Source organism: Peromyscus leucopus, chromosome 10 (assembly GCF_004664715.2).
Source record: "Peromyscus leucopus breed LL Stock chromosome 10, UCI_PerLeu_2.1, whole genome shotgun sequence".
NCBI classification, from domain to species: domain Eukaryota; kingdom Metazoa; phylum Chordata; class Mammalia; order Rodentia; family Cricetidae; genus Peromyscus; species Peromyscus leucopus.
This window is the reverse complement of record NC_051071.1, coordinates 59,288,500-59,308,569: the sequence shown is the minus strand read 5'-3', so window position 1 is coordinate 59,308,569 and position 20,070 is coordinate 59,288,500. Positions and strand designations below refer to the sequence as shown.

The window sequence follows — 20,070 nt, the reverse complement described above, 5'->3', positions numbered from 1 at the left end:
CCACACTATTCAAATAAAGGAAAAGTGTTTGTTTTCTAGCCTAAAGAAAATAGTTATTTAATAACATTTAAAATTTAATTTTCAAAGATTACGGTGGGATTTATAAACAGTATAGTTTTTAACCTGATTCTTTGGGACCACAGATGCTATTTAACTACATTGTAAGATGAAACAATGGACCTTAATGGTCTTTATTTTACACTGTGACTTCTTTGACCAAATGTGTGTTGACATGTACTACAAAACAGGCTGGTTGAAAGGCAGAGAGACATCTAGATACAGTGAAGCATATTTAAAACTATAAAATTTTAACTGATAACTATTGGAATGGCTCTGAAGTATATAGGATAGAAGGTATTGCCTCAAAATATCAAGTAGCTAGCAAGAAAATATCGGTGAGCTGAAAGAGTGTTAGATGTAGATGACCTTCTGGCATATGAAATACACCCCAAGTCTTTGTGTGCTTTTGATGGGTGACTGTCCCCTTCTCCTACCTCCTTCACACAGTTGGCCTGTAATTTCATTGGCCCCGAGAAGATGTTAATGTCAGCCTTGACTTAGCTTCTGTAAGATTCTCTGGAAACCATACTGACTTCTCATCACCTGACTCAACTTTTCTACTACATTGCAGGGAAGGTCCTTACTTGCAAATTGATGAGTTCAAGTAAGGAAATTGATGCATTCGTTATTGATCTTTCTACTCAGGTGTACTGATCTGTGACTAGGCTTTAGCAGAAATACCCAGGGCAAGGAAATAGAAATTCTTTATGTATGTAGATGACAAGAGATTAAAGATCCTATCTCAAATGTAGGACCATTTCCCATAGTAGCCTAGATTCCCATAGGTTTGCGTTGGGGAGTAAATGGACTTCCTCAAATGAGAAGTGAGATGTGTGTGTGTGTGTGTGTGTGTGTGTGTGTGTGTGTGTGTGTGTGTGTGTGTGTGTATACTCTTGCTTGCTTGAGGAGGTCAGAGGTCAACCTCAGTGTAATTCCTCAGGAGCCAGATACCTTGTTTTCAGAGACAGTGGCTGTCATTGGCTTGGAGCTCATAGAGTAGACAGGCTGGCCAGTCAATGAGCTCCAGGCATCTCTGCTTTCACTCCCTAGTGCTAAGATTACAAACGTGTGGGCCTTATGCCCATTTTTTTCAAAACACAAGTTCTAAGAATTTAACTCAGGTCCCTATGTGTGGTGGTAATCTAATTGTACTGAAATATTATTTTGATTGTATGTTAATAAATAAAGTTGTCTGGGGGTCAGAGCTATTAGAGCCATAGCAAGAGTGTGGCGGTGGTGGCACACGCCTTTAATCCCATAAGATCTCTGTGTGTTCAGGGTCAGAGCTATTAGAGCCATAGCAAGAGTGTGGCGGTGGTGGCACACGCCTTTAATCCCATAAGATCTCTGTGTGTTCAGGGATACAGTCAGCATTGGAGACATATACCTTTAAGACCTAGGGGGCTGTACATTCAGACAGTGACGAGGCAGTCATGTGTTTGGGTTTACAACCAATGAGAAGGCAGAACGACATACTATAAAAAAACAAACCGACAGGAAGTAGGTCTTTTTTTCGCGAAGCTGGGACAGCAGGAGGAAGGGTGAGATTTTAGCTCTGAGCTCTGACCTCTCGGCTTTCTCTTTTACATTGTTTCTGTGTTTCTTATTTAATAAGACGGTTGGTTACATCTACACCTATGCTTATGTGGCAAGGACTTTACTGACTGAGCTCCCTTCCTTTCCTTCCTTCCTTCCTTCCTTCCTTCCTTCCTTCCTTCCTTCCTTCCTTCCTTCCTTCCTTCCTTCCTTCCTTCCTTCCCTCCCTCCCTCCCTCCCTCCCTCCCTCCCTCCCTCCCCCTCCCTTCCTCCTTTTCTTTTTTAAAGGTTTATTTATTTATTATGTATACAGTTTTCTGCCTGTATGTATGCCTGCAGGTCAGAAGAAGGCACCAGATCTCAGTATAGATGGTTGTGAGCCACCATGTGGTTGCTGGGAATTGAACTCAGGACCCCTGGAAGAACAGCCAGTGCTCTTAACCTCTGAGCCATCTCTCCAGCCCTGAGTGAGCTATTTCCATAACCTAGACTATAACTAACTAATTTTTAAGTGTAAAAATTTCTAGTAATATAAAATTATATAAATTTAAGAAATACTAGCAACCTTTCTGAGCAACCCTTGCTGAAACTAACCCCAAAGTTACTTATAGTTCTGATTGTGTCTCCTACTTTCTTATGACTTATAGAAAGTCTACATTTATCTGTTGGATAAATTCTTCATATGTAGTGGTTCCCGTTGTTGATGGAGTATGTGAATTTCTGGGCAGATATAAACTTGATTCCATGACTAGAGGTGCCAGATTTCTAATGTCCTCTCCCCCTTTCCATCTCCTGGCTTGTAATTGCCTGTCCTTTAACTTCCCATGTGATCATTTTAGAACAAACTGCACAGTACCCTTACCCAGACTCTGTCATTTCTGGGCCTCCTGTCAGATTTAGATTTCAAGCTAAGCTCCATGCCATGGCTTCTGAAGCCCTTCTTGCCTCTCTAGTGGCACAGGCCCAGCCCCACCTTCACTGACTGTCCTTTCCATTTTTCAAAAACCACAAACCTCTTTTGAGCATCCTTTGTACGCACATGCTGTTCCTCTTGCCTAGAAACTTTCCTCTCGAATTAAGCTTTTGGCCTCTGAGTCCTGACTGTAATGAAGTTTTCTCTGGACACCTCAGGTTTTCTTTTGTCTTCTCTTGGCAGCCTGGTGATGGCTCTTGTTTTCATCATTAAGTTTTCTTTATATACATAGCCCCAAAAGAAACCCACTAGTTTTTGTATAATATTATGATCAATCCATGAGAGTCTATTACATGGGTAACAGAATTTATTAAGATATAAATTGAGGAAATACACTCACAAATACAGAATGCAATAGACAGCAGAAGTTGTCCTCTGAGCTGACTGGGAGTGAACCCACCTCAAAACCAGGAGCAGGAAGAAGGGGCATGTGACTCTTTTCCAACTCCTTATAAGAGGTCACGTATAATGGCAGGAAGCCCTGCCTCCTTTGGGCCATATAGCCCAAGGTCATGGGCAAAGCAAATACCTCTACAGTATAAGAAGCAGAAGGAAGGAGACATTTGGGAAGTGGTTGAGTTTATGAGCTTTGGTGATGGTGATGGCTTCACAGGTTCTTAATTTCCAAACTCATCAAGTTGTAGGTATCAATTATGTGGAGCCTTTTATAGGCCAGTCACACTTTGACATTTCGATGAATGGATACCAGGATTTTCCGGTTTGGACCTTATTATATTACAAATTAAGCCTGAGATGCTTCCAGGAAGTGATCAAGATGTGCACCAATGATACATTGGGATGGCTTTTGAAAAACCCAACTTCTTGCTACACAGAACTACAAAGTATGTAAAGAGCATTGAGAACTATTTGCACAGCTTGTGCTTTCACACTATTTTTGAGTTGAACTTTCCTAATGATGTTTCAGTTGAAAAGTAACACATTTGTTTTGAATATCGTTTTAGGAGACTTCCTGTGTGGCACTGTTATGTCCCAGCACAGCCTGTGACTGTCGCCTGTGTACATGCAGCCCTGGCATTGTGTTAAATTCTAATTGTATAATAGGAATTAGACAATTCTTTGGCAAATTCATTAAATATATTAAATCACCATAAGCTTTTGCTATTGTTTTCTAAAAAGAGTAATTGCACATTGCTAATTTATCTTCCTAAGGACTTTAACTATATCTTAAAGGTCTTATTGTGTCATCTTTGGGTATATATGGAAAAATTAGAATTAAAATAATCATATTAAAATATATATAGATCAATGTCCAAAGAAAGAAAGAAAAGTAGACTCTGATCCTGCCGCCAGCTAAGTATTCTTAGCTGTTTTTTGGTTACTTACTTGGGTGTCCTTCCTAACTTGGGAGCAGCAGTCTATTCTTGTATGTCCTTGTCAGCTGATTGTATTATTGGTCAGTCACAGCACAGCTCCATGTCAGGCAACATTGGTGAGTTACTTTGCTTTGCAAAATTATGCCTAAAATGCCAACTTAGGGAAGACTCTGTCTGATGAGTCAAAATGGTCCAAAGTGTAGGTACTGCACAGTTGAATAATCCAGATTGCTTTCATTTTTTACCAAGTTGCAAAACTGGAGAACTAGGTCAACCAAAAATATTCCTGAAAATCCTTGTCAGGTTATGGCCAATGTCTAGGGCACTCATACTTCAGCCAGTTCATGGGTTTTCTTTTCTCTCCAATAGTTCTTGGTATTCACTGCATGGGACTAGAACTTGGAAATAATACTTAGGATTCCATTCACCTGAAGACTCTTATCATTGGTATCACTTTATTATACTAAAAAATCAAAACACCTGCAAAGTAATGTGGTTGTATTGTGTTTCCCAAAATATTGTGCACCCTAATAAACTTATCTGGGGTCAGAGACAGACCAGCCACAATATTAAACATGAGAATAGGCAGTGGTAGCACACGCCTTTAACCCTAGCATTCCAGAGGCAGAAATCCATATGTTCAATGATACAGCCAAGCATGGTGACTCATGCCTTTAATCCCAGAAAGTGAGCCTTTAATCCCAGGGAGTGATGGTAGAAAGCAGAAAGGTATATAAGGTGTAAGGACCAGAAACTAGAAGCATTTGGCTGGTTAAGCAATTTGGCTGGTTAAGCAATTTGGCTGGTTAAGCTTTTAGGTTTTGAGCAGCACACTTCAGCTGAGACCCATTCTGAATGAGGACTCAGAGGTCTCCAGTCTGAGGAAACAAGACCAGCTGAGGATCTGGCGAGGTGAGGTAGCTGTGGCTTGTTCTGTTCTCTGATCTTCCAGCGTTCACCCCAATAACTGGCCTCAGGTTTGATTTTATTAATATGAACTTTGAAGACTCCTGCTACAAAGTAATGTCACAGTTGCAGGTTGCTTTTGATATTTGTTAATCTCTTATCCCATGGGTCTTGGTAAATGTGCCAAATACTAAAGATAACCAGTGTCCCATCAGAGAGAAGGCATGTTTTTGATATTCTTTCAGGAGTTGCTTCATGGCTTTGTGTTATTCCTGCTGACTTAAATCAACCTTTCTTTTTCTGTTGGTATTTCTTTGAGTTTTTCTGGCCTAAAAGTGAAACCCTAAAGTTGCCAAATAAACAAGACAGTCCACCTGTGGGTGTTTCATCCATCTTACTGACATTTTCCTATTACGTGGCAAGGATATAAAGACTGACTAGCATGTGTAGACTTCGCAGTCCTCAGGGAGAGGGAGTTTGGCGTGGGGGGGGGGTTGCAGGGAAGGTTTGCACCCTTGTCCAGCTCACTCAGCTGGGGAGAAGGCTCTGTGGTGATGGTTCTCCTTCCACATTTGCTGCCGACAGCTTTATTCCTAGTGGCGCCTAAGTCATTCTCTGAATATTTTACTCCTTTATGCAACAGGGTACCTGGGTGTCCCCGCTTGTAGACCGCTGCAAACGAAATACCCAGGAACCACCAGCCTCATGAGCTTACATCGCATTGGTGGGAGATCAATAAGTCAGCAAATCAGTCTATAGATGGACAGCTTAATATTGAGATCATTTCTTATTCTGACTCAAGAAGTCCATGACAGTAACTTCCACTTGAATGGAAATTATGCTCACTTCTTCCCCCATAGGTGGTGACTGATTTTGCTTTCATCTAAAGTGTGTCCTTTTGCAGCAGCCCCCTGAGACAAATGCAAACAGCAACCCACAAAACCTGCCATGGCTGCATTTGCTGATTCTGAGTTATAAAGACCCCTACCAGATTTTAAGCTAATAATAGTTGAACCACCAACTCACACACCATTGTGTTTCCTCCTACTTGTCGAGGCCTCATTGGGTGCTGAGGCCTGCAGCTGTGTGCTGGCGAGTCTTCATTTATTTCTTCATGCCGCTGCTCCAACTCTTCCCTAGACACTGTTTCAGCAATGACCACATTCCTGGCGTCTGTGGTACTCACCCCAGGGGAGCCAGCAGTAGGAGGTCAGACTGCAGGACAGGCATGTTGACTAGTGGTCACCTCATGTTCCTCTCTGCCAAGTGGCAGAGATTGAGGACATCGTTCTGTGACAGGCCACGGCTCCTGTGCAGCCGCCTTCCCTCGACGGCTCTCCCTGAGTTGCAGAAATCACCCCTTTCCTTTTTAAACTTAGGTGTCAGCAGCTCCTGGCCCCAGACCATTGCGCTTAACCCTTGCCAGCATTAGGAAGCCCTGCCTTTGTCGGTGGCTCTTTCACTGAACACCAGGCAGCGCTCCAACTTTAGTGGGTCGTCTGTTTCCAGCTGGAACCATGATTATCACAAATAAAGACAAGGTAAATCACAGTCCTGGTTGTTAGAGTTCCAGACCAAAGTGAGTGAGTGATACTCTGAGTTCTTCCACTATCTCTTTTCTGATGGGAGACAGTGGCAAAGACAAGCCTTCACTTGTTCACTTCTTCATCTCCATGCCTAGTGCAGGCAGAGACCAAGCACGCATCCTATCTCTCATACAACATGTAAGGTTTCTTCAGTCACTTGAGGTGCTGTTGACCACTCACAGTGACACCAAACCACCTGTTGCTTTGCCCTTTCCAGCAATGGCAATGGATTCAAATATATATATATATAGGTTTTTCAAGACAGGGTTTCTCTGTGTAGCTTTGCGCCTTTCCTGGAACTCACTTGGTAGCCCAGGCTGGCCTCGAACTCACAGAGATCCGCCTGCCTCTGCCTCCCGAGTGCTAGGATTAAAGGTGTGTGCCACCACTGCCCAGATTCATATTCTTGTGTCATGGTGGTTCATTTGTGAAAGGGGGTCACCCAGGTGGGGCCATAGTGCTTGGTTCTGTGATCTTCTCTTTCAATTTTAACTTTCTCATAACAGAAAAGGAGAAAATGGAGGCATATGATCTTACATGACTCTTTAGACACGAACAATATCTTCATGGTTGAGGAAGGCTTACAGCTCTGGGAGTTGTCCAACTCTGACTTCGTGAGCATTGGTGAACAGCTCAGTCTGAAAAAAGACCAACTGGAATTGCACTAAAAATGATTAAGTCTAATCCATGAATAGCACATGGAGCTCAGTAACATGACTTTGACAAAGGGATGTGCCAAGGAAAAGTATATTTATTACTGATGGCTAGGCTACACATTAACACACTCTCAGTTGCTTAAAATAAGTCACATATGTTATGTCACTACCTGTGTAAATAGGAAACTTGGGGCCACTTAGCTGACTCCTCTGCTCCAGAGTCTCATCGTGAATTAAGGTGTTGGTTAGAGCTGAGGTCTTTTCTGAAGGTTGGCTGGGGAAAGATCCATTTCTGAGTTTATGAACTGTTAGAAGAGCTTCATTTTTCTCAAGGTCTGTTGGGCAATGGGTCACACTCAAGGCCAGCCATGTAGTTTTCCTTAATATGTATGGCAACTTGCTTTGTCAAAGCCAGCAAGAGAGAATGTGGTGGGGGAGTGAATAAAATAGAAGTCACAATTATATGCAGCTCAATAATGAAATGGCATCCCATTAGTTTCTATGGGTGGAAGTAAGTCAATAAACCATTACATACTCAAGAGAGGGGCTTTCAAAGGCAGGATCAGTAGAAGGCAGAGACCATAGGTAATGTTTTAAGTTCTTCCTGATGCAAATCATCCTCCCCTACACCCACAAAAAAAAGAGTTTTAAATCTGAACTTCTCCTAATATATTTTAAGCATAGCTTATCAAAAATAGAATTTGACAACTGCAATATGAGATTCTGAATGGAGATATTTAACAATATTTAAATAGGACATTTGTCTCAGAGGCATTGTACTACTGTTCGTTTCTCGGTTTTTCTAAGTATAGTTATATGAAATGATTGCTTTTGGGGAACCCAAGGAAAAGCACCTGCATAGGGCCTGGTGGTAGTGGTGGGCACAACCAAGAGGCTTCCCCATCGGTGAGCTGTGTGAACTACAACAGCGACCCGTGGGAGCCATAGTGGCAAGAATGTTATGGGGGTAACCAATTGTTGTACGCTTGGATTTAAGGCCTGCTCAACAGGAGGAAACATGTGACTCAAATTGTAAATCTGGCCTAGAACCCTGGGTTAGGGAATCTCATAGGCCCCAGGGGTGAGCCTACTACTATTATTCTTTCCAGTACACAAATTACCAAACTGCTTTCTAACTTTGTATCTCCATACCCATCACTTGGTCAGCTCTTGGACTTCATCAGCGAAGTCTCTTTGTGCATTTGATGGTGGCCGGTCAACACACAGAGAAGAGAATCAGTGATTGTGGCCGGCACAGTCACAAATGCACCATCTATATTATTCCAGCTAAGGCTCAGGGACCATCCTGGAAGAAAGGGCAAAAAGATTGTAGGAGTCAGAAGTCAGAGAGGACCAGAGCAAAACAGTTTCTTCTGGACTTGATGGGATGACTGTAGCATAGACCCCCAGCAGCTATGGCTACCTGCCCAAGACCATGCCAATGTTCCAGCAATAGGGTGTGAAGGAAATTCTTGAGATCTCGCCTCTGAGGACCTGTGAACAGTTGATGTCTTTTGGGGATGAAGAGTGAATTTTCCTCAAGAGTTTGGTCTGTAGTAGGTCAAGCACACTCCAGTGGATGCCTCTGAATTCAGGAGTGGATGGACAGCACAAATTGGACTCAATAGTTTATTAAAAACAAAAGGACACAAAATTAGAGGTTTGGAGGTGATGGTGGATCTGGAAGGCAGTATGGGGAGAAGTGAGGGATGAGTTTGGTCAGAATATATTGCATGATGGTGGTGGTTATGTGAAATTCTCAAAGAATTTTTATGAAGTATCTCTAAACAGTAGCTTAAATTGAAAAGAAGATGTTTTTAAAAAGAAAAACATGATCTATAACTCTTAAAAGCCAGAAGTTTACTTTGTAGTTCTAGCTTATTTAGTAAATTTACATTTATGACTATCATAAAAATTTTCTAGATAAGCATCTAGATATTTTAGATGTATCGTAATAAAATTCTCTGGAAATAAATTCAGTAATGAAGTTATAGATTAAATGAAAAGTATTTTTGGTAGACTAATTATTTAAAAACATCCTTCCTAGTGAAAATACTACAAGCTCCTTTATCACTGTGCAGTAGCATATTTCCAAATTTATCAAACGCGTCAATGAATAATTGTAGAGGTGCATCAGCACTGTCTGCCTTCACTGGAATGATGGAATGAAATGCATCAGGGACTGTTTTGCACCACGCCAAATGTACTTCACACAGCAATGAAGAACAATCAGCCTTTCTAAAATAGTCGTTCTGATAGCTGAAGTGGACCTTCCCTTGTGCTGAGCACCGCTCTCCAGTTGCCAGCGTGCTGCTGCTTGGATATAGACACTCATATTCCAAAACAGTGTAGCCTGTCTCAACACCCTGTTCCCTGTGTTGGAAAGCAAAACACATCCACACTTCACAGGCAGCTGAATTTCAGGCAAATCAGGAACAAATGGCTCCTCCTTTGCTCCCTGTTTACAAGAGCTCATAGCTATTAATACTCTACCCCCAACTCATATATCCCAGTCCAGCAATGTAAAACTCATGGGTTTCAGTCGGTTACACCTCTTAGGAGACCTATTTGGAAACACTCCAGACAGTTTTCCTAGGCACTAACTTTAGAACAGATGACCTAATGCTATTTTAGTGTTTCTAGATCTCCACAGCACAAGCTTTGAGAAAAATGGCTGTTACTTCTTGAAGTTCAGCAAGGCTGATGGGGTCATCATGATCTCCGTGCTCCTCTGAGAAACATGCTCTAAAGAGTGAATGTAAATGTACAAAGTGTTCATAATAAGAGAATTATGGGAAATTAGCCGGGCGGTGGTGGCGCACGCCTTTAATCCTAGCACTCGGGAGGCAGAGCCAGACGGATCTCTGTGAGTTCGAGGCCAGCCTGGGCTACCAAGTGAGCTCCAGGAAAGGCGCAAAGCTACACAGAGAAACCCTGTCTCGAAAAACCAAAAAAAAAAAAAAAAAAAAAAAAAGAATTATGGGAAATGGTCCAAACTTGAGCTCTTCCAAATCCCCCACCATTCAAATAGGGAAACTGAGTCTCAGCATGAATGAACTCTTGGTTCAAGGTCAGATAATAGCATAGTATCTCTCCATGGGAAGGTCTGGGGTGAGGGACTTAGGAAAATGAGCATGGCAGAGGGTAAGTGTCTCCAAGATGATGAGTTAGTTTTCGAGTTAAAGACTTAACTTCAGGACATGAAGAAAGGCTGGGGGCCCCTGTGTGAAACTTCATCAGCACCGTTGTCCTGGGAGATGCTGAGAAAAAACACAGGATGGCGAAGAGTAAGTGGCCTCAGAACTGAAGGAAGTTCCCCTATCTGCTGGGGAGACTTGTCCACTCTTAGTGCTTTCTATAAAGATCTCGTTGTGGTTTGAGTGAGAATGGCTGTAAAGATGCTCATATGCTTGGATACTTCGTCTTCATAGGAGTCCGGCTGGTGGAACTGTTTGGGAAGGATAAAGAGGTCTGTGTTGGAGGCGGTGTGTTTCTTGGGGTAGGCTTTGAGGTTTCAAAAGCCCTCACCTTCTCCAGTTAGCTCTCTCTGTCTCCTACTTGTGGATCCAAGATGTGAGCTCTCAGCTGTTCCTGCTGCCATGCCTTTGTTCTTCCATCATGGACGCTAACCCTTTGAAACTGTAAGCCCCAGATTAAATGCTTTCTTTTATTTGTTGCCTTGGTCATGTGTTTTTATCACAGCAATAGAAACACCAAGACACTAATATATTGCTGAGTGCTCATCAGGACCAATTCATGTTTTATGCTCTCAGTGTAACTTGTTCAAATGCAAAACTTCTCTTCCTGTACCTTCATTAATTTAAATAGATTATTTTAAAAGATAATTTTAGTATGACTTTTTAAAGATCAAAAAGATTTTTTTATTAGAATGTCATTGTTGGGGGATGTCTGATGGTGAAGGCATGTAATACCAGTAGCTTGGTAGCTGGATGCAGAATGATCACAAGTTCAGGGTCTGTTTGGGCTACAGAATGAGTTCAAGGCCAGCATGGGCAACTTAGTGACATCTTATCTCAAAATAAGAACATAATCAAAATAAGGACATAAAATAGGAAATCTAGGATCAACAGCATGGACAATGCCCCGAGTATGACCCCATCACCACCACACAATGTAAACATTGAAAACTCCTCCACTTCTTAGATATAACAAGATCTTTTTCAAGGCTCTCAAAGACCATGTGAGATCCAATCTAACCCATGATGGGCAGGTCCCATCATGTTTCTGTAATCTATGGAACAATGGGGTATGCTATACAAGGTTTGTTTGATCAAAAAAGTCCAGTTATTATACGAGAATAGACATTGTTGGATGGTGGGTATATAGATCAATGCCTCAAAGCTCACAGACCTGCTTTCTTTTCTTACCTCTGCCATCATAAAGCCAGTAGTAACAAGTGTGTGGCATTTGAATCTGCTCCAGAGTCTTCTTGGGCCTGTGCTTCCCAGTAAAGGTTTATTACAATGATCAAACATTGTATGATTCTGTGATATTAAGACTTGAAATAGTTCTTTTGATGGGACTCACACAAAATTTCTATTTCTTTCCCAATGTCCTTAAAATCCTTTGAAATGCCTTTGGCACAGAGACTGGCAAAGATAAAATATACATAGTATAGCTGTAAGCCTGAGAAGGCCACTTGCCTCTGAGAGGAGACCAGTCCATGGCCTTGACATTGCTATAACATCCCCATGGCAAACCTGGGATCTAGGAGTGTTTGGTTACACCCAAGCAGGATGAGGGCAAGCTCCTGAAGTATTGTTGCTTTTACTATTAACAGATGGTGGCTCAGTCTTTTACTCTGCAGAATACAAAGCAGAAGTCTAATACGTTTTCTTCTTTTTTTTAAGTACACAAGATTTTCTGAGTTGCAACTTGTCTGTATGAGGTTTCCATGAAAGCCAGGGAGGATAAAGAATAGTTTTCTCTATTTGTCTCTAAGAGACAGCTTGGATTTCTCAAAGGGAAGATAAAAAGTAGGGGTAATATACTTTTTGACCTGCTTTTGCTCTTTCAAATTGGGGGCCTCTTCTTTTTTTTGTTGACTAGTGTATTTTAACACAAGAATCTTAAGAACAATCATTTGGGAGAAATACTTCTATAAGAGGTGACTACATTATGTGTTGTGAAACTAGCTTATTCTCCCCAGAATCCATATAATTGGCTGGCTGAAATTGTCACAGGACTGAATATAGAAGTTTAAGTTGCTGACTGTAGGTAATAAATGTCAGTTAATAGTCCACATTAACTTGCTGCCGGCTAGCTTTAATACCATTATTATTGTCTTGAGAACTGCTCTGTAATGCTATTAACCCCATCCCCTTTCCTTTCTGTTTAGGCGTGGCCTCCTGCCCTGTAGATCTTTCTGTGAGGCTGCAAAAGAAGGGTGTGAGTCTGTCCTGGGGATGGTGAACTCCTCCTGGCCGGCTTCCCTGCGATGCTCTCAGTTTAGAGACCACACCGAGAGCTACAACAGTGTCAGCAAGATCTGCTTCTCGCTGCAGCAGGAACACGGGAAGCAATGTAAGTGTCTGTGTTTCCTTTCAAGGTTTTCTATTCAGATATACCACCAGCTCAGCAATGTATACGTAAATAGGTATACAGTCTAATATGCTTTAAAAAAATGAGCAGACTCCATTAAGTCTCCATTAAGAAGCAGGATATTAACAACACCTACAAATGCCCACAATAGGCCTGTTAATCATCTCACCCTTGCCAAAGAAACCTCTGCCCTGACTCCCATCACTTTAGCTAGCTTTGCTTATTACTGAACTTCATGTAAATAAAATAATTAAATAACGTGTGATAGCTTTGTATCTATCTTTCTGCATTGGCTTAACATTACGCTTGAGCAATGCATTGTGTTTACTGTGGGTTCCATTCCTTCTTATTGCATGCAGTGTACCGAATACTCCATATACAAAAATATATTTCTCTAGTCTGCTAATGATGGACATTTGGGTTACCTGTAATTTCAATGATGATGAAAAACCATGCTGTTACTATTTTTGCACACGTCTTTCGTTGAACATAGTTGTGTGCTTGTTCAGCCAAAGTAGTTCTCTAAACTAGTTGTATGGACTTCTACTCCTGGCATCTGTGTGCAAAAGGTCAGCTTGTTCCCATCTACTCCTGACATTGGCATTTTCAGTCTCTCTCATTTTTATATTTTTGGTGAGAGCATTAAGGCATCTCACTGAGATTTTTAAGTTGTATTTCCATGAGGAATTTGATTTTATATTAAAAAATGTATAACTATTTCACTATCCCTTCTGTGGAACAAATATTTGTCCATGTCCCAATGGTCTCAATTTATAGTTCCGTATACAGCATGGATATATCTTATTATGGTTTTGATCTGAAATGTTTCTCAAAGACTCGTTTGCTAAAGGCTTGTCTGCTGGTCTGTAGCACTGTTGAGAGTCTAGAATGTTTAAGAGGTGGAGCACAGTAGAATGAAGTTGGGTATCTGGCATCTAGCTCCTGAAGTGGGTATTGGGACTCTGGCCCCTCTTTTCTATTTTTTGCTTCCCAGCCACCATGAGGTGAGCCCTCTTATCTACATGTGCCTTTGGCACTATATTTTACCTCTTTGTAGTCCCAAAGTGATGTGAGTGACCGTGGACCGAAACCTCTGAAACTCTGAGGCAAAACAAATCTCGCCTCCATTTAAACTGTTTATCGCAGCCATTTTGAGATGCAAAGCTGACTAATACAGATGGAATTTATTAGGTAGATATATAGATATATGGCAAAGATCTCTGATTATGTTTCCCTATTTTCAAAACCTTTGTTTCTTTTTTTGTACATGGAACAGAAGCAGAGAGAGTTCTCTCTTATTTTATTATGCTTTATTAATTATTTGAAATTTTCATATGATATACTTAGATCATATTCACTCCTCCTCTTCCAATTCCTCTCAGATCCACTTGTTTTCCTGTCCACCCAACTCTGTCTTCATTTAAAAAATTATCCATTGATTCTGATTTCTGCTCTATGTATACTCTTGGGTGTGTGGCCATCCATTTGAATGTGGTCAACCTACAAGGTGCTAGATCCTTAAAGAAAATGGACTCTGCCTCTCCCAGTAGCTCTCAGTGGCCAATAGCTCCTCAGCTAGGGGTGGGATTTATGCCTACCTCCCTACTTCATGCCGGGATTTGGCCTGGCGTAAGCTTTCATGGGTCTTGTGTGTGTCTCGCAACCACTGTGAGTCCATATTTGCAATTTCCCTGCTATGTCCAGAAAAAAAAATGGTCTCCTTGCAGTTACTTACTGCCTTTGGCTCTCACTGTCTTTCTACCCTTTCTTCCATAATGATCACTGAGCTTTGGAGGGAGGTACAACATGAATGCTTCATTTAAGACTGAGTACTTAGCACTCTCCTTTTGTCCATGCCTTGACCAGTTGTGAATCTCTGTGTTAATATCCATCTACTGCAAAAAGAAGCTTCTCTGATGAGGCTTGAGAGATGCACTGGTCTATGAGTATAACAATAAGTTATCAGGAATAATTTTAGCAAGATGTCCAGTTAGAGAATAATAGTAGGAGGTTCTTTTCTAGGGCCTATGACATGTTTGCCCATAGGTTATTTGTCTCTACCATAGTGCAGGTATGAGTTTAATATTGTGGAGCAGGCTTTAACTCCAATCGGAAAGTTGTTGGTTACTCCCAAGACATTTGTGCTACTGTTGCATGTATTTCATTGAGTGTGTCTTTCGGTGGGCATGTCTTTCCAGGACAGTCATTGTTGTGGCTTACAGGGCTCACAGCTGGGTAAGACTGGTTATTTTCCTCCTCTGGTAGCACACATAGCATCTTCCATCACTGTGAAAGCTAGCCATTAGGGATGACATTTCCAGGTGAGTACCAGATTGTTTATTTCCATGTTCTGTGACTCAAGTATGTGGTTCAGCAATAGGGTCTTACTGTTTATGGAAGGATCCAGTGGATACTCTTAGTCAGATTTGGGAACTTTTATTTGCAGTTTTTTTTTTTTTTTTTTTTTTTTGGTTTTTCGAGACAGGGTTTCTCTGCGTAGCTTTGCGCCTTTCCTGGAACTCACTTGGTAGCCCAGGCTGGCCTCGAACTCACAGAGATCCGCCTGGCTCTGCCTCCCGAGTGCTGGGATTAAAGGCATGCGCCACCACCGCCCGGCTCTGCAGTTTTATTTTTGGAAAGGGAGGCTTTATTTGGCTTATGTTTTCAAATCACAGTCCATCACTGAGGGATGTTACAGCAGGAACTCAAGTAGGAACTTCAACCAGGAACTGAAGTAAAGGCCATGGAGGCATGCTGTTTACTGGTTTACTCTACCTCAGTAAATTGTAGCACAAATCTTATTAAAAGGTCTTATTAATAAAAACAAACCCAGAGCCCGATATTGGGGTGAACACTGAAAGATCAGAGAAGCAGAACAAGCCACAGCCAACCTCACTTCAACAATCCTCAGCTGATCTTGTTTCCTCAGACTGAAAAGCCTCTGAGTCCTCATCCAAATGGATCTCAGCTGAACTGCTGCTAAAAGCCTAAAAGCTTAAAAAAGCCTCTAGTTCCTGGTCCTCATGCCTTATATACTTTTCTGCTTCCTGCCATCACTTCTTGGGATTAAAGGTATGTGTCTTTTCCAAGCAAGATATGAGATCTCAAGTGCTGGGATTAAAGGTGTGTGTCACCATGCCTGGCTGTTTTCAGTGTGGCCTTGAACTCAGAGGTCTGGATGGATATCTGCCTCTGGAATGCTAGGATTAAAGGTGTGTGCTACCACTGCCTAACCTCTATGTTTAATTTAGTGGCTATTCTGTTCTCTGACCCACAGGTAAGTCTATTGGGGAGTACAATATATCAACCACAGTAAATTTTACTTGCTCGACTACCTTTCTTCTATAGCCCAAGTTCACCACCTAGGAATGGCACTGCCCACGGTGGGCTGGGCCCTCTTATAACAACTTGAAATTAAGAAAATATATCACAGACATGGCTGCAGACCAATCTGATCTGGACAATTCCTTAGTTGATATTTCTTCCCAGATGGCTCTAGGTTGGTGTGTCATTATTTTTAATTTAAAAAGTTTTAAAATCAAAATACAATTAAATTATTTCTCCCCTTTTTTTTCTTCTCTTCAACCCCTCCCATGTACACCCATTGCTCTTTCTAGGTCATGGTCTCTGGAATCTTTTACTTTAACTGTTGTTCTATGTGTGTGTGTGTGTGTGTGTGTGTGTGTGTGTGTGTGTGTGTGTGTGTTGTGTTCCTAAATATATAAAAACAACATACTTGTTCTGTATAACGTTTTTGATCATAAATGATTTTGTATTTTACCAGGTTTTTTCTTTATGTCTGTTAAGATCTATTGTTTCCTTTGTATTAGGCTATATGGTGATAACTCCATTTTTGTTTAGACATTGGTGATAGTCTCTTTCTTGGTAAGGCTTACTAGAGACTTACTGGTTACATCTGCCTTTTCAATGAATCTTTTCTGGTTTATTGCATTTTTTTTTCTATTGTACGATTGATTTATATTTATATTGTGTTATTTCCTTCTTTCTTATTTTTTGGCTTTAATTGCCAAGAGCTCAAAGTTGGGAGGATTTTCCAAATGCCTGTCTCTTATTATTTAGCATTCTCTGTCACTATTCCGCTTCCTCAGCAAGTGACTCCCTGGTCATAAAAGACCTGTTTTGCCCGTGTACATGTCTTTCTCTGGAGCAGGCCATTCTTAATTCCTGTGCTTGCTCCTTAGCTTCATAGGGTCACTTGCTACACAGTATAAAGTTTTCTTTTTAACCACCAGTGGGGCTGCTTAGCTTTGCCTTCGTTTTCTTTCTATTGTTGTGATAAACATCATGACCAAAAACAACTTCCCGAGGAAATGGTTTATCTCTGCTTGCAGTCTGTAGTTCATCTCAAGGGAAGTCAGGGAAGGAATCTGGAAACAGAAGTTGAAGCAGAGACAGTGAAGGAATGCTACTTACTGGATTGCTTCCCATGGCTTACTCAGTCTGCTTTTTCTTATACAACTCAGGACTGCCAGCCTAGGGGTGATACTACCCATGGTGAGCTTGGCTTTCCCATATCAACCATTAATTAAGAAATTTTTCACAGTCTTTCCTATAGGCCAATCTAATTTTCTAAATTGGGGTTTCTGTTTCTGGGTAACTCTAGCTTTGGCAAAAGTGGACAATAAAACCAACCAGAACAGTTTTCACATAAGAATTGCCTTTAACTTTAAATTATCCTTTTCCAAGGTATTGATACTCAGCAAAATCTATTCAGGGTTGTAGAGACAGCTCAGTGGTTAAGCTCTTGCCATTCAAGAATGAAGATTCTGGACCAGCTTTTGGATCTTCAGACCCAGAACCCAAGTAAATGCCCAGTGGGAGCGGAGACTGTTCCTTTCTGTTTAAGAAGGCAGAGACAGGGCGTCCCTGGAGCACACTGGCTAAGGAGAGCTGCTATGTAGTCAGGCTCTGGATTTGGGTGAGAGATGCTGCTTCCTTTTACAAGGTGGAAGAATAATGATGATGTTTCCTAATGTTAACCTCAGGCATCCACAGGCATGAGCACTCACAAGCACATACAGTCACTGTGATGATTTGAATAGGAATGGTCCTGTATATTTGAATGCTTTGTCACTAGGGAGTGGCATTAGTTGGCAGGGCTTAGGAGATGTGGCCTTTTTGGAGTAGGTGTGGCCTCGTTGGAGGAAGTACATCACTGGGGGGTGGGCTTCAGGGTTTCAGAATCCCAAGCCAAGCCTAGTGACATTCTCTCTTCCTGCTGCCTGTGGATCTGGATATAGAACTCTCAGCTCCTTCTCCAGCACCATGTCTGCCTGTGTGTTACAATGCTTTCTGACACGCTGCTAATAGACTAAACCTCTGAATCTGTAAGCAAGGCCCAAATAAATGCTTTCCTTTATAAGAGTTACTGTGGTCATGGTGCTTCTTCACAGCACTAGGACATTGACAAGAATACATACCCTCACTTGTGCCCACATCCAAACACACACACACACACACACACACACACACACACACACACACACACACCACAAAACAAAACCCCTATTTGGTCTATTTGTCTTAGTAATTATTTTTTCTGTACTTCTAGAACATTTTGTGAGTTACTCTATTCCAGTTGTTTTCAACCTTCCTAATGCTGTGACTCTTTAATACAGTTAAATATTACTGATAAATAAACACAATACTCCTTGTGTTATGGTGACCCCCCAACCACAAAATTATTTTGTTGCTACTTCATGACTGTAATTTTGCTACTGTTATGAATTATAAATATCTGATCTGCAGGATATCTGATATATGATTCCCAAAGGGGTCATGACTGAGTCTATTCTCTTTAGTTCATTTCTTTGTATAATTTAGATTATCCTAATTCATTTCTGATGAGGGTTTTAGCAATTGGATTATTCCATGATGCTAGGGTATCTGTCTCTACCTTCACTGATGGCATTTTTTTTAAAAAAAAAATTTAATTTATTTTACATCCAGACTGCATTCCCCCCTTCCTCCCTCCTCCTTCCCCCACCCCCTACAATTCACCCCTCCTCCATATTCACTCAGAAAAGGGCAGGCCTATCATCAGCAAAGCATGGCTGCCATAAGACCAAGCACATTTTTATGTTGATTCTCTCCTGAGTTTTCCAGACCACTATCACTGTCTGATCACTCCATTTCTTGGACTATTCCCGAGACTAACAATTACAAGTTGGGTTCTCTAGAAATAATCGCTAAGAGGAAGTCTGAGATACACTTACATATTAGGATTCAGTCTGTTTGTTGTAGAGAGGAAAGAAATCAGCTTTTGGTGGAAGGAAAGATTTGGAATATGATCCAGGCCCATCATAGCCTTAGCCATATTCGAGGGTACTCTGGAAGGTAATTGGTCTCATTAAGAAACGGCCCACGCTCAGCCCAAATAGTCAAATCTTTCAACCTTTACCTCAGTCAGCTATTGATGGTGTCCTTTCTGGGAAGAGTTTACCCTTGAGTAGGGCAGCTTTCTACACCATTCTGTGGATGAGCCAATGGTCTGAAGGTCTTGAAAGCTAAGGGCTGTCAGCTGTTGGGTAGAGTTACAAGTTCTTTCTTGAAGTAGAGGAACATAGAGTGGGTACAGGTCACTTAATTTAATGGAAAATTGAGATGACTTTGTTCCATTTTTTATAAGACTCCATCTAACTCTGATTTATGTCTGTTCTGAGGTGCATTCCTCCAGAGGATCTAAGCTGGAGAGCCAGAGAGTCACTGTGTTCCTCAGACCCTGGGAGAGGTCCGGTTTCAGTTACTTTTATTCTCAGAACAACATAGTTACTGAAATTTCTACTTACTTTCAGAAGATTTCTGATTAGCTCTTTAGTCTCTTGCTTTTGTGGTAAGTGCCATGAGGACCCTCCCTCCCAGGCAACAGGCCCCCTTCTGTGTGTCCCTCCTTGCTACTCAGCCACTGGTTACCAGCCACTTCACTCCTATAGGGCTGGAAAACACTGATGGCTCCTGGAACTCTTTGCAGTGGCCCCGTGTCCAGATTCTCAGTTGTAGTGGCGTGGTGTGAACTGGCATGTTCATGAGGGGAAAGCATGCATAGAACGTAGAGTTTTTTCTTTTGTTTATTTTTTTAGATTGCATTTCTCCCTTCTCTTTCTACTCTTCGAATCCTCCCACATACCCCTCCCTACTCTCCTTCAAGTTCCCAGTCTCTTGTCAGAATGTGGATCCTTGCTCTCTAGCTACTTTTCTCTGGGATCTTAGCGGCTCATGACCTAAATATCTCCTTAGCTCTCAGTTGCTTTTAAACAGAATTTTCTTGTGTTTTATCTGCCTTTTCTATTTGTTCTTGATGGATACCCTGACTGCTCACAATTTATTGCACTGCGTCCAGAAGGAGAAATCTATCTTATTTCTTTTGAACACATTGTTTTAGTGTGCTATTAATTCCTGACCTCCACTTCCTCACTCCTACAAAGATGTTGCAATAT

At 41.5% G+C, this 20,070-nt stretch overlaps 1 protein-coding gene across 2 annotated transcripts in view; it reads left to right on the top strand.

Moving 5' to 3' along the window:
• The window catches only part of Corin (corin, serine peptidase), a 220,968-nt gene that overhangs the window by 73,407 nt on the left and 127,491 nt on the right, over positions 1 to 20,070 (top strand). For both annotated transcript variants that reach the window (XM_028861320.2, XM_028861267.2), the window contains exon 5: positions 12,411 to 12,595. In XM_028861320.2, the coding sequence (XP_028717153.1) occupies positions 12,411 to 12,595 (185 nt within the window). The remainder of the gene's footprint in view (positions 1 to 12,410; positions 12,596 to 20,070) is intronic.